The 14,431-nt window shown below is 41.3% G+C and overlaps 3 protein-coding genes across 5 annotated transcripts in view; 2 read left to right on the top strand and 1 right to left on the bottom strand.

Annotated features, from left to right (window-relative positions):
• Nucleotides 1-634: 634 nt before the first annotated feature.
• Nucleotides 635-4,052, top strand: myl2a (myosin, light chain 2a, regulatory, cardiac, slow). Its single transcript, XM_010881339.4, has 7 exons — nt 635-745; nt 1,038-1,130; nt 2,007-2,082; nt 2,204-2,308; nt 2,642-2,720; nt 2,854-2,902; nt 3,438-4,052. The coding sequence occupies exons 1-7, from the start codon at nt 743-745 to the stop codon at nt 3,540-3,542; spliced, it is 510 nt and encodes a 169-aa protein (XP_010879641.1). The 5' UTR covers nt 635-742; the 3' UTR covers nt 3,543-4,052.
• A 2,717-nt stretch (nt 4,053-6,769) lies between these two features.
• LOC105017100 (coiled-coil domain-containing protein 63) lies at nt 6,770-11,149 on the bottom strand. Of its 3 annotated transcripts, none has more exons than XM_020055736.2 (11): nt 10,947-11,149; nt 10,047-10,349; nt 9,795-9,926; nt 9,554-9,676; nt 9,209-9,390; nt 8,915-9,099; nt 8,545-8,762; nt 8,317-8,391; nt 7,966-8,158; nt 7,300-7,503; nt 6,770-6,975 (listed from the first exon to the last, which is right to left on the bottom strand). In XM_020055736.2, the coding sequence occupies exons 3-11, from the start codon at nt 9,918-9,920 to the stop codon at nt 6,836-6,838; spliced, it is 1,446 nt and encodes a 481-aa protein (XP_019911295.2). In that variant the 5' UTR covers nt 9,921-9,926; nt 10,047-10,349; nt 10,947-11,149; the 3' UTR covers nt 6,770-6,835. The 3 variants fall into 3 exon arrangements, with proteins under 3 accessions (XP_019911295.2, XP_010879753.3, XP_019911296.2); XM_010881451.3 differs by having other exon boundaries at nt 10,047-10,128; XM_020055737.2 differs by having other exon boundaries at nt 6,877-6,949.
• Nucleotides 10,654-14,431, top strand: part of LOC105017045 (paxillin) — a 39,661-nt gene continuing 35,883 nt past the window's right edge. Inside the window, exon 1 of the mRNA XM_010881341.3 lies at nt 10,654-10,877. Coding sequence (XP_010879643.1) covers nt 10,865-10,877 — 13 coding nt within the window. The 5' untranslated portion in view covers nt 10,654-10,864. The remainder of the gene's footprint in view (nt 10,878-14,431) is intronic.

The following is a 14,431-nucleotide window of genomic DNA, read 5'->3' as shown; positions in this document are numbered from 1 at the left end:
CTCTGATCTTAGTTCCTCTCATTTTACACTGTACCATTTTATTATCCGTGTACACTAAGTTTGCTTTCTGCTCCTTTATCAAACGCACAAGACGACACGCATTACATAGACAGTAAAAAGGAGCACAGAGTCAAGCTGCAGAGCAGCACTTCTGGATGGAGACTGTGTTGTAGAGTGAAGCGTCCAATGGTAAGACAACGCTGTTAGGTGGGGAACCCAGCAGTCCTCAAACCTGTGGTCTGATCAGTTCTACCCTTCCTTAGCAACTCGCCACCATTCAGTCAGAATCTCCAACAACCCCAGTCTTTTTGCAGAATACCGACTGTGAATTTAATGAGCATCATCTATGCTTTACATTTGTGAGGCATCATCCTTTCCAACTTCATTCAGCGACACTTCGAAAACAAGGTAGGAGAGGAGACTCAGCCATGCTCTACATTGGGTGGGAAATAAAGATTGAGTTGGGTTCCATTAACCTTTATAATGCAAGGTCCTGTTATTCTAAACCACTGTTGTTCCACTCTGAGAGCTGACAATGAATCTTAGGGCAGGGGGTGTGTGTGTTTTGGGTTTGTCGTTTACCTGTCACTTCCTAAAGAAGGCATGGTTTATTTATACCGTCCAGTAGAATGGAGTGTATGTCGGCTACATAAGGCCAGATAAAGCACTCTCCATTGTTCAGTGTCGTTTTGGGATCCCCATTGTTCTGCTCAACACCCATCTCCCTCCTCCAGGTCCAGCCATGGTAAGTGCTTGTCTGCTCTCAGCCACAGTTTGATCTTTCACACTCAGCATTGCCAAGGGCAGGGCTTTAGACAAGGGAATTATTAGTGTGATACTCCACTGCCGAAGTAATGTATAGACAGATGTATGAATTGATAGTGATAGTACTTTGATAGTAGCTACGGTTAGCTTGAAGATTATCTGGATAGATTGTATAGACATATTGGTCCGATTATGTGCTTGTTCTGCTACGGATAAATACTGAGTATGAAACTGTTAGAAATTAATTTGTGGATATATTGTTCACTCTGAAGGCACCAAAGAAGGCAAAGAAGAAGTCGGCGGAAGGAGCCAACTCAAACGTTTTTTCAATTTTTGAGCAGTCTCAGATCCAGGAGTTTAAGGAGGTAAGCATCGCTTTCTTTGTTACCATGACATTAGCCCGTCAGTCTCCCTGCACGCATGTTTGTCTGGGTCTTCTGTTTCCACTCGGGTAATAGTGGGCAGCCTGGGTAACACTGTAGTGACCACTGCACTTGGCTAGCTCAGACGATTCCGTTTCAAATTATCCTTTCCACATAGATCTGGTGGAAATATAACCAGCATTACAGCTAGGGTCAGTTTGGTGCTACAGTGGGACTCAGGGACTTCTGTAAGTCTGTCATATGTTCACCTCTTCTCTGCACATTCGCTTCCAAAAGCTCCCCATTGTCTCCCTGCTCGTGCCGTGAATTCCAGGTGTTGGGGGTATTGAGTGGTGTCGCTCTTTAAATCAAGGTCAGGCATTCAGAACCTGTCACCAGTGATTATCCACGGCTGCCCAATAGAATAGGAAGCATGCCCCGGTCTGGATGCCACTCTAAAACCCCAGAGGGCATCATGGTATGAATACCACAACTAAGAATAAAGGTTTGGAAAAAGGGAATACCCAGATGGTTCTATAGTTCATCAGTGGTGTTGTTTTGAAAAGATTTCTGGAACAGGTGGAAGGAAAGAGGGAGTGTCCTGTATTCCCAGTTTGGGGATAACATATCAGTGGGGATGAGGTGTTACCACTTTACCAAACTCAGACACAAACTCAGTTCCTATGCAGAGTGGCTCCACAGACCCTCAAAATCTCTCATGGACAGATTAAACCAAAAAATTACAATCCTTCTTGAGTGAATTGTACTTCTGGGTAACTGAGATTACACTTCTGTGATCACATACACACACACAATCTATGTGCTGGTGTAAGTGGTTCTGGTGTGTCTCCTGTTAAATGTTAACCTTCATGTTAACAGGCATTCACAATCATGGACCAGAACAGAGATGGATTCATCGACAAAAATGACCTGAGGGACACTTTTGCAGCCCTGGGTGGGTTAAAGATATATTCTGTGATTTCATATTTTTGATCAGGTATGTCTTGAGAATGAACCCCAATGTCACAGTTATAACCTGACTTAACAAAACCATTTGTCCCGCGTGCACATAACAGGACGCCTCAACGTTAAGCAGGAGGAGATAGATGAGATGCTGAAAGAGGCTTCCGGCCCTGTGAACTTCACCGTATTCCTGACCATGTTCGGGGAGAAGCTAAAAGGTGAGACAATTTTCCTCCATATTTTTTTGTGTTGGAACTAGTATTTTCACTTGGGTACCTCCCGTTGACTTTTGGGTTACACTTTATTTTGCGAGTGCCAGTTTCCATCTGTAGATGTTCTAGAGACAGTCACACTATCAACAAAATGTCAACAAACCATCTGTTGATAAGCAACTGCTTGCTAAGGTTAGGGTTAGGTTAAGAATAAGGTTAAGGGGCAGGGTTAGGGTTATGATTAGGGTTAGGGTTAATAGATTGTTAAAAAATCTGCAGAGCATCTACCGAAAGAAGTGTGGGACTCTCAAACATGTTACCGAATTATTGTCTTTGTAGGTGCTGATCCAGAGGAGACTATTCTCAATGCATTTAAAGTATTTGACCCTGAAGGAAAAGGAGTCCTGAGGAAAGACTTGTGAGTACACGTTGTGTGTGTGTGTGTGTGCGCGTGCGTGCGTGCGTGTATTTGGGTGGGTAGCTAGGGATGGTATAAAATATTTGTGGATGGTTGATGTAATCCTAAATATTTTGTGGTTACTCTTCCCTAGTGTAACAGAGATGCTGACAACACAAGCAGACAGATTTACCCCTGAAGAGGTTAGTATGAAACATAACCTACTAAATGTCCTGTAACCATGCTGTACGTGCACATGTCCTGTAACCATGCTGTACGTGCACATGTCCTGTAACCATGCTGTACGTGCACATGTCCTGTAACCATGCTGTACGTGCACATGTCCTGTAACCATGCTGTACGTGCACATGTCCTGTAACCATGCTGTACGTGCACATGTCCTGTAACCATGCTGTACGTGCACATGTCCTGTAACCATGCTGTACGTGCACATGTACTGTAACCATGCTGTACGTGCACATGTCCTGTAACCATGCTGTACGTGCACATGTCCTGTAACCATGCTGTACGTGCACATGTCCTGTAACCATGTTGTGCGTGCACATGTCACCTGTGCACATATTGCTACTAAACGGCAGCATTTGTATGAACTCATTGCCATGCATAACTGGTAACACAACAGTTCATGCTCGTTTTGTTGCATGTTGCTTAAAATGTGTGTGTGTGTGTGTGTGTGTCAGTGATTGAGTAACTAAGTCTTCTTCGTGGTTTTCTTAGATGGAGCAAATGTTTGCGGCCTTCCCACCAGACGTGGCAGGAAATCTAGACTACAAAAACCTGGTGCACATTATCACGCACGGAGAAGAGAAGGACCAGGAGTAACTAACCTCCACTTTAAAATGTCTGTCAAGAGGGTAGAAATAGAAACTCTAGACAGCAGACAATCAAGAACTTCTATTTCTACATTCAACCATCCAAACACCTGTTGGGTGTCATCAATCATCTCCAGGCTTCATCCTGTGCTTTCCCTGTCCACTTCCATCATCAGATTGGCTGATGTTGACCAGCCAGGAGTTATTCACTAGCTCTGTCGCCAGTCAATCGTTCCCTTCCAGTAAGCCTATGCCAAGAGGCCTTAGTTAGCGATCCCCTGCCACCTGCATCCTTGGAAGAAGAGTAGAAGGACTACGCGAACAATCAATGGCCTCTCTCCTCCGAAAGGCTCAAATCACTTATTAACTGGCCATCTTCTTTGGTTGTCCTTCATCAGCAGTGGTTAAGCTAACTTGCAAGAAACATTGTGTAAATGGTCTCCTCAGCCAAATGGTTGAATTCATTTGGCTACAGCAATTATATGGGCTGATCACTTTTAAATAAATATTGTTTCCTGTGCCTATTGTCAGGACATGTTCCATTTGCTTTATCTTGCACCTCACCATACTGTTTATTTGAAAGAATCAAATGTTAAACCAAAACAGATATTTGATGCCCCTTGCATGATTGACAGGTGATGTATTGGAGCAATGATTCACTGAATTTTTCCATTAACATTTAACTATTAGCCCAGTTTGATCACATACGTTCTGTTTCCACCCTGTGTTGAAAACATACTAGCATACATAGTACACATAATCTCAATACCTTTACTTTCAGGTGCCATAACTTGCAAGAGTCACATTACATCACATCAGTGGTTAATGGCATCATTTGGGGTTGTTAATAGATTTACAGTGGGATAAAGCTTCTTATGCCCAAACAGCTTACAGTGAGTTTGAAATTAAAATGTCTCTCTACAATGAGGGAGAGCTTTGTATTTTAGTTATGCCAACCTTCTTTCCCAGAGCAGCAGAGTTAACGGGAAGATGGATGCCCAGAGCCTTTTGTTTTCAGTCTTAGGCTTCAAGGAATATAGTCTCCTGATACTGATAATGTTTGTTTTAGGCTTTGCCCTGTGTTTATTTCAGTGCACATAATGACGTGACAGGGTAACATTACACCTCATCGCACAGACAATTCGCTGCCAGCCAGTGATCCTCTAAAGCCTGTTGTTGCTCCACTGGGCGAATGCCTGGCCAGGCTGGGAGACTTGACGGAGAATGGCAAAGCCTTGAGTCACCCCCCATTTATTTCATTGCCCAAACTGAAGGTGGGGTTACTAGAATAAGGGTCTGAATGAGCTGTGTATTTCCACCAACAATGGACACCAAGGCGGTTGCCTTCTAAGAAACTTGGTTCAAATAAAAATGATGGGTTTCCCTAACTTTAACGTTGTATCAAAAAGATCAAATTTTCAACTGGATGAACAAAATCATCTCAAAAGGTTCAATAGACTCTGTGCACCAGCATAGTGAGGAACTTTCGCTTTTGTCTAGAAGTCGGTATTGCAGTTTCCGGTTTACTTATTAATACTCATCCGCATTAGTAAACACCTTAACTCACAACAAAATGAGTGATGCTGTTGGGAAAAAAAGAAATATAATGTACGTGACTCATTTAAGTTTCAAGGTACAAGTGGGGCATCCTTTTAAAGAAGGTCCTCTTTTTAATAAAATATGGCTTGCGCCATTTAATGACTTAAAACGCTAGACTAGAAATAGTCAGAAAAGGCGATTTTTTTATATACTTATATACTTGCGCCATTCAATGACTTCAAACGCTAGACTAGAAATAGTCAGAGAAGGCGATTTTTTTTATATACTTCCACGTAACGCAGGTTTAAGTGCAATTAATACCATGTAGGACCAGATGTTTACTTCCTATGCCAGTTGTTATTTTTCAGTTTCGTTGTGAAATGAGGTTACAGTAGTAAAATAAAAGAGGAGACCTGTTTTGGTGCTTTTTTGAGGCTATGGAATTTTAAGCTTCATTCAGGTTGAAGAGGCTGAACGAAGGTTCGTTTCAATTCACTTGCTATGGGGACGCGCTTGCGTTCCAGCTCAGACAGTGTTATTTTGCCGTTTTTGAGGTTAGGGTGAATGTTTATGCATTCTATTGTCCTGCCTAATACTACACTAAAAAGGAACACGTCGCTAACTAGCTTAGCCGATAGCCAGCCGGCACACCACAGTAAACTACTTACCCTCGTAGTTGTGCAGATAACTCGATAGGTAGAGTTTGAATCCATTGTTCCGCTTGCTTGTTGGAGCAGGGGACCAGGCATCAACAATTCGATGGACATCACTAATGCTTATTTTAGGCAGGTCTTGGAGACATCTACTAAAAACTGAAATTTTGGGCGACGCGGGTGATCGCCTTAAGTAAACCGGAAAATGATAAGCCAACAACTGGCTAAAGCGGAAGTTCGTCCATACGCTTGTGCACAGAGCCTTTTAAAAAGGTGGTTTTACAAAGTGCCAAATAATAGGGTTGAAGAGTTCATGTTAAATCAGTCATAAAATCTCTGGTTGTATGCAATGGGAGTGGCAAGGCAATAATAAAGGACTAACATACTTGACTTGCTCAATCAGTAATCACAAAACAACAGAACATGTATGAACCAGCTAACCTGCTTTTACTCTATGGTTTGACTGGACGTTAACTGTTCTGTTCCAATGGAAGGACTGAAAACATGTCAACCACTGTCTCTTCCCATTGTTTGGTGCCCACTCTTTCAGTTTGTTTATGTAATTTTCAAACAATTCATTTTTGGACAGAAGCTGTAGAGCTAGCTAAGAAAATGCACTTTGATATCCAAATATATTTATTTGTTGCTTTAAAGCATTAAGTTGTCTTTTAAAAAGGAGAAAGACAGGAAGATTCACCACAGAAAGATTCAAGCCTAAAAACAGAAGGACAGGCATGCTGTAAATGAGTAACTATTCACATGAAATAAATAATCTTCAGAATGACTTTGTCAGAAGCAACAAAATCCAGAGGGCTTTACAATGATGGTGAAACTTGAATTGTTTAGGATTAAGTGAGCTGATGTCCTCCTAGACTTGAATCCCAATTAACATAGGCACTCCAGCAAGTCTTGATTTATGCCCATAAATCAAATGCATAGAATTCTCAATGTGGTCCAAATCAAAGTGCCCTTCACTCATGGGCTAGCAGCCCGTTTCTAAGAACACTTGGAATTACGAACAGGAAATAGTTTACAGACACCCTTGACTAATGCAGAATAATGTCAAATCTTTATTGACAACACAGTATGTGAGCTGCTCAGGGGCTCCTGTTCAGGCAGTCTTGGAGTTGACCTTCTTCCTACCTCTCTGTGGGGTGCATGGGGGCCTGGGCACTTTGCCCTGCTCAGCCTGCATAACTCGGGGCAGCACCCAATCACACAGGCTCTGGAAACAAAGTGTCTGTTCGCTGTCTATGAGACAACACACACACCTACACAGTTAAACGAGCACGAAACACTGGTACCCTCCACTTGAAGTACCAGAATAAACATATAAATACTGTTGACTTTAAAGGACATTTGACTACACATTTAATTACATTGTAATATTGCCATTCTATTATTCACACTGTGAACGCGAGATGATACTACCTTTACCTTGTCTTCAGTGTATTTAAAGCCTTCCACATTCTCGTTATAGTGTAATCTATTCACTGTATCGTGAAAAGGTCCTGGCGGAAAGTAAAGCTGTACATACTGAATAAGATGCCTTTTCAGGCTAAGGTTCTACTGTACCAGCGTATTGACCCAAGCCCAGTAGTGTTTCGGTGGAGCTGTCATCAGCAGAGGGGGCCTCTATAGCAGAGGGGGCCACAGAGGAACGCAGGCTACAGCTGGCTTGCAGAAGGTTCCATGGGGGAGGTGCCACCTCATCAGACTCCTTGTAGCTGCACTGGGCCTGGACCATCCAGAGCAGCTTCACCTGCTCCTCCAGAATCCCTGTGGTGGATCAGGGGACAGGGTGGAACAGGAGAAGTGATTAGTAGTATTTTGTGGTGATTGTCTCCCATTGGCTGTCCCTAGTTCTACATCTAGTGAGTTCATTTGTTCCATGTCCTCTGTCTTTTATATGCCTATACGATGGCTCGCCAGGTTGTATTGTTGTATCAAGGTTGTATTGGCCACATATTCATTACAGCCAATGTTGTCTTGAGTGTAGCGAAAAGTTCAACTAGGTGCCCATGATAGAATATCTGGAAGGAAAATTATTTTCAGGTTCATTTAACAAACTAATTGCACATTAGCTATACACAGTCCACCATGCTGCTAGGCTGAAGTGAGTAACACCAATAACAGGACAGTGGTGGTGCTACCAATTTTGTTGTATGTTATTTCTTGGTACTTTGAAGAGCTTTAGCGTTGTCTGAGAAAGGAAAGGACAATCAAACAATGTACACTAACCGATAAACTGGGTGACGTTGTCATCGGTGACCATACCACTGCAGCCCAGCTTGCCAGTGATAGGAGCAATGTTGCACCTCATCTTGTTGAACAGATGGGCAACGGCAGTCTTCTGCTGGTCAAGGAACTTCAGAACAACAGTGTACTTGCTCTTTAGATTATTGGCCATGCTGCGACGTTGCTCCAGTTCTCCCTGAGGGGGACCAGTGAAAAAAGGGATCAAAGTCAAAAGCTAAACCACAGATGATGTCATGTCTGGGCGTGGGGTGGGGGGGCAACACAGAAGAACAAGCAGGCCCAGGAGAGCTGTGTAGAGCTGTGTCACAGTCAAAAAGTCCAATGAACCCTTACCTGAAGTTGTTTGAGCTGAACTTGACACTGCTCATCATATTGTTTTTTCTCCAGCTCCAAGTCAACAATGTCACTCTGCGGAAGACAGCCGGAACACATAACCCCCACTGAAGTCAGTACAACACTGATGTTACAGAGGTGGGGTAGTGCATTTTATAAGAACTCAAACTCCTTTGGCATTATGTGACAGAAATGACAGGGCTAAAGGACAGATTGTTGTGTGCTGACCCTGAGCTTGTTGATGTGGCACTTCAGCATGTTGCTGCTGTTGTTCAGCTCATTCATGTAGTTGAAGTAGGCAAAGCTGTTGTCCTCATCCTCCATAAATAAAGTGATGATCTGACCCAGGTTGTTGTCACCGCCCACCTCCACAATCAGCTGGTGCAACGCCTTGTATGTCTCCAGACTCTGGCCTCCCATTTGCTCACGCTCAGCCTGCTCGGCTTCTGGACCAAAGAGAACCAATGACCAACCAACAATAAGGTTTGGGCTGGCTCGAAAAGAGGCGGTTCTTGGTTAATGGTCTCTGGGCAAAATGGGAAAAACTTTCAATTAACATTGTAGAATAAAAAATATTCTGTGGCATTCTGGTACGCACTTCTCTTTTTGGTGTCTTCATCCTCGCCCATGGGTACTCTTTCCTTGGACTTTTTGACCATGAAGCTGCGGAGTTTCATGTAGTGATCGATGACCCTCTTCAGTTCAGTCATCTCTGTGAGGCAGAGTCCAGTTTCCCTTTTGCTTCGCTCCCTCACAGCCAGCATTCGTGCTAGGGCATCAGACCTAGAAAACACGCACGCCCATATTTTGTGGCTGGGCAGGTGCAGGCCCAGGCAAGCCAAGTATATAAAACGTATATCACACACACAGATACATTGTTCTTGGTTCTAACCTCTGGTCATAGGCAAGGAGAGACTTCTCCACCAGGTCATCCATGACGTTGTGCTGGGACAATAGCTTTTGGCTCAGACACAGGTTCATCTGGGCAAAAGTGCACCTCTGGCGCCGCAGGTGTTCAATCTCCTCACGCAACTCCTTGTTCCTGGACAGCAGCTTGTCATAAGTTGCAGTTGCCTGCAAGACCACAGAATACGAACAATATTTTAGAGGATGTCACATCACACATTTATAAAATAGAAAAATCTGAGACATCCAACATACAGCACTAAGCAGTACATAGGCTACTGGCGACATCTCGCACAGAATATTTTGGGTTGTGTTATGATGACTGCAGAACCTGGTTGACATGGTCTTCCATTATGCGGATGTGTTTCTTCTGGTGAAGGGTTCTACTCAGAATAGAGATCCTTCCTCCCATATCCTTCTTCCTCTGCCATAGCTTGGTCTTCATCTCCTTCATCTGTTTGGGGAGGACAGAGTCATTAGATGAGTTTAATTGAATTGACCAGCAAATTCACAATTCAAAAGCACCAGTACTTAGAATGTAATTTAGCTACAGTCATCCTGATTGGGCATACCTTAGTGTCCAGACAGACAAGATGTTCTTTGTGTTTTTGGATGGCAACCAGGTAAGTGTCTTTGTCCAAGAGAACATGCTGGTGTTGCTTGGCAAAGTTAACTGTCTTTTTCTGATTTCTTTCCATTTTGGCCTAGTTTTTAAATGGATAAGTAATATGGTAGTCTGATTCAAATCTTAGTAACCAAAATTAAACACACTAATATGCGTAAATCCACTGATTTTATCACGCTACACATTAAATAATACTTACCAGGTAGTGTAGGGCAATTAGCCGTCAATGTTTTAGTTGTGGAATCAAGTTGATTGGAAGTGTTGAATATAAATGTACCTGCCTTCTAGGTTTTCCAGGAAAAGCGGTTATGGTTAATCAAAGGATTACCTTTATTAACTTTTTTTTTTTAAACTATAGAGCATGTTGATTTCACTTGTAAGGATGTATATAAATAGGTTTTCAGAACACATTTTGTGGTTGTTTTAGGCATTCCGTGATGATCACCACTGACGCAGTGTCAATTGTTCCATCATAGGAGATAATTCGCGTTTAACAGGTTTCCTGTAATAGAGTGAAAATATCAGATGTTTAAGTTGTCGTCGACAACTTATACATGGATGTAATGGCTACTATTCTAATTAACAGAAATATATGGACATGGTTATTTGTGTCATATCGTTCCGTCCCAAAACAATTAGTCGTAGTGATATTTAACTGAAATAAAAGTATTTAACATGTTTATAATAGTAAGCAGACGTGTATTATTTTTTCCATACGTCTTAGTTGTCCAACTGCCGCTAGATGGCAGCCTATATCTACAATTCAAAATGGTGCAGCCTACTGGTAGGCTAAATACTGGTAAACTTGGAGGCTCCAGGTGGGGGCGAGCTGTGGCTCCCTATGACTGTATTGTATTCTCTAATACAGCAGCAGGCAGAAGCTAACTTGAAAACTTCTGCATTCAGGTCATTGGAATTGATGTATAGAAGACAAGGCGTAGGTAAAGCTATCGACAGATATAACCAAAGACAACCGAGTTGGTTCGCAGTGTAGAAGTGACCCCTGCTGCTAACATCATGGATGATTTAGGTAAGTTCGATTGTTATTTCCCATCTAAAGCGTTGAAATTGTTCCCAATTTTTGTTACTCCCAAATTACCTGTATGTCGGTCGTTCCTTCGCGCACACGTATTTTGTGTTTGCTAGCGGTTGCTAGCTATAGCCCCGAACCACGAATGTTACCAATGTAGTTACTACCAATCTCTAGCCTTCTTTACAGCGTGGGAATCGCCAGGTTAGAGGCCGCGGTTTGTGATTCTGAAAATGGGATCTTCGCGTCTGGGACGAAGGAAAACAGTACAGACGGCTTTATTCGTGATTATAATGGAATAGGGTGCTAACCAACAAACATGGAGAATTTGCTCCCAGATTTTGTTTTCAATAAGTTTGGAGTATTCATTTGATCTGTTAGTAATGTGGGCACCGTAAGTTAGACCAAGGCATGGATTACACTTTTATACCTCTAGTTTTTAAAAAGCTCGAACCTAATGTTAGTCGTCTCGTGCATCTCAACTTCGCTGTTATTACTACATGACATTGATGAGAAGGCGTGCAGTTGGCACTGTACATTGTTGATGGTATATGTACAGTAACTATTGATGACGGCGCACACACTCATCATGCAACATTTTTGCAGTGTTGATGAAGAGTATGTAGCCCGAGGCCCACACTTCTGCTACTTTACAAGTTAGGGCGTTGGTTTGAACCATACCAACAAGCCTGAACAATTCACGTTTGTTCCACTGCTCTTTCGGTTGGTATTTGTTTTATTTTTCTAATGATAATCACTGAATCTTGAATGCCTTTTATTTAATTTTTTATATTTCTGTTACCTTGATGTTTTACCTGGTGAATTGAGTGAGGCCACAGCACCAGCTGGGAAAGTTATTGCGAAGTACACCTGTTACTTATCCTTTCGGGTTTTCTTTTTCTTTTAGCCAATTATATTGTTCATGCACAAATGATGAATGGGGAGTTCATTTTCTTTGCAGCGTCAGTCATGCAGAAACGTAACCCCAGTTTGATTAATTGTGGGTGCTGTCCCCATTGTAACCCCGTCTGGTGTCTTAAAACATTTATTAATATGCTTTTACAGTTGCAGTGTTCCTCAATTTCCTACTAGCGTTTTTTGGAACTGTGGTTAAACGTACATTACAAAGTAATGGTGAAATGCTGTTTTTTTTTTTTTTGCCTTTTCACCATACCTTGAATTTTTTGTATCTTTGATTTACAAGTCTTTAAAATACATTTTCATAAATTAAAACAATGTCCAGTTCTGTAAGTTGTTTTCATCAGAAAAACATGTGATGTGTTTATGTTGTTGGTTGTTATGAATGGCTTTATCAGTAGTCAAACTGGTATGATATAGGGAATGTTGTAGTCAGCTTAATTTTTTACAACATGGTGGATATGAAGTTGGGTTATACATTCATAGCTGTTTTGCTCCTCTGTATTGTATTTATCTTTCACATTTCTCTTTGGGGTTGTGTTGCTGCTTGCGAGTGGAAAGTCTACCAATGAGCAGACCACCCTTTGTATTAAATCAAATCAAATGTTTTAACAGGTGTATTCTAACATTGCAACTTATATAGCTATAGCTCTGGAACAAATTGAGACCACTGCACCTTTTTCTTTCCTTTCCAAATAAGTCAAAAGGGAAGGTTTTGAATGATGAAAAGAAGGGTTACAATTAAAATACCACTGCAAATTGAATTCTTCTGTTCCTTTTCAACTTTTTTGGAAAGGAGAGGTGCAGTGGTCAAATTTTTTTTCCAGAGCTGTGTATGTCCCCAGTTGTTTCTGGGCACTGGTGTCCCAAAGTGAATATTTGGCCACTGGACTCCTTGACTGTTTTTAGGGCCTTATTCTGACTGTAAGGCCTGTCAAGATGCTGTTAATGGTGCACCTAGAGAACTCTGAGGGTAGGTGGACACACACCAGACTTTATTTCTGCCTCCTAAGGGGTCGAGACTCTTCAAAGCTATCTGGGTTTGTGGTCATTGGTGATGTAGAAAGAGGAACCTGAAGCTCTATATCCTCTCCACTTCTGCCCTTTCATGTAGTCCACTGTCAGATTCTGTGTAGTTATGATGTTGAAGGGTTGTTGTCCTGATTGATGTTGGTAAACGTGATGTTTTTGGAGTTGTGGCGTAAGGAGTACAATGACAGGCACCCCTAATTTCAAGGAATTGGACTGTTGTTTATGAAAATTGTTGTTTATGAAATTGGTTTTGGACAACTGGATTCAAGATATGTTTGCACAGTTCTTTACATGAAGAAATGTTCCTTTGAATGTATTTGTATTATGTATGGTACAATATTACTGCAATGACTGTTTTGTGAAAGCAAGACCATTTTCAAAAGATATTTCCTGTTTAACAAAATGTCACAGTTCTGTCTTGAGAAAACCGCTAATTTGAAAATGGAAATGCTTGCAACTAATTTGAGGACCTGAATGTCCTTGCTCAATCTAAGTTGCACAATTAAGTTTTATCTAAAGCCGATTTGGATATTAAATGCAGACGTTACTTTTTGGTTAGACTGTGTGCAATTGATGACAAAAATTATGTAATGTCAGGGTTTCTTCTGGATTAAAAGGGGACTTAGGTGGTCAGGGGAGTGGCGATAGGCAATGCTGGCCCATCAGCCCACAGACTTTACATATTTGAAGCCACTCCCTGTCTTGATATATTTTAAAACAATTTATTGAAATTGTATACCTCTCCAAGGAGCTGAAAGAAATGTTTGCACTTCTAAAGCAAATTTCCTACAGTTCGAAACGTTTTTCCATAGAGCTGAGATCCATAGCGCTGAAAACTAGGGATGCCCATGGATAGTCAAATATCCGAAATTAATGTAATGTTCCAATACTTGTGTTTTCAGTTTTGCCCCCGTTTATTTTTTTATTTTTATTTTTAGTTTAAATAAATAGACCTGAATATTATTTCTCTGAGTACTGTTAAAATTCTAACAGATATTTTTTATATTTTTTTTATATATGATGGTGTATCATAATTTTTATAACATGGTTATGTTCGTCAGTCAAAGCTGTAGTAGTGTGGTAGCCCAGTCAATCAGAATTATGCAATATACAGCGCATAGCCTATGCCACTATCCCACAAGTGGACGAAAGTTAACTAATTCAAGGGAAGATGGAATATATTTACTAAAATAATGTTACCTAAGGAAAAAAATGTTGGCTTTCGAATCTAAAGGTGGTTGTGAGTGCAGAAAATGGTGAGTTAAGCAAATGGCATATAGCTGGCTAGCTTGGCTAACTTGCTTTTCTAGACTCTTCCATCCAATAAACTCAATGTTATGTAAAAAAAATATGTTTTCTAGTTCTGTAGCCAAGTTTTGCTTGTCTACAGCACTTCTTGCTCCATATGCATGCTTGCTCTTTTCTCACACAAATTACCATTGTACCAATGTTAAAAAGACACCCAGTCCTTTGTGCGTTATGTACAGTGTTCAAAAAAGTAAGAGAACACTTAAATCGCACATAAAAAATCTTTACTGTACATTGTGTAACAATGTACAAAATTACATAACAAAGGTTAATGGAAACCAAAATCGCCAACTGAT

Source organism: Esox lucius, chromosome 17 (assembly GCF_011004845.1).
Source record: "Esox lucius isolate fEsoLuc1 chromosome 17, fEsoLuc1.pri, whole genome shotgun sequence".
Lineage (NCBI taxonomy): Eukaryota > Metazoa > Chordata > Actinopteri > Esociformes > Esocidae > Esox > Esox lucius.
Note: the sequence above shows the minus strand (reverse complement) of the source record. Positions and strands in the feature narration are given on the sequence as shown.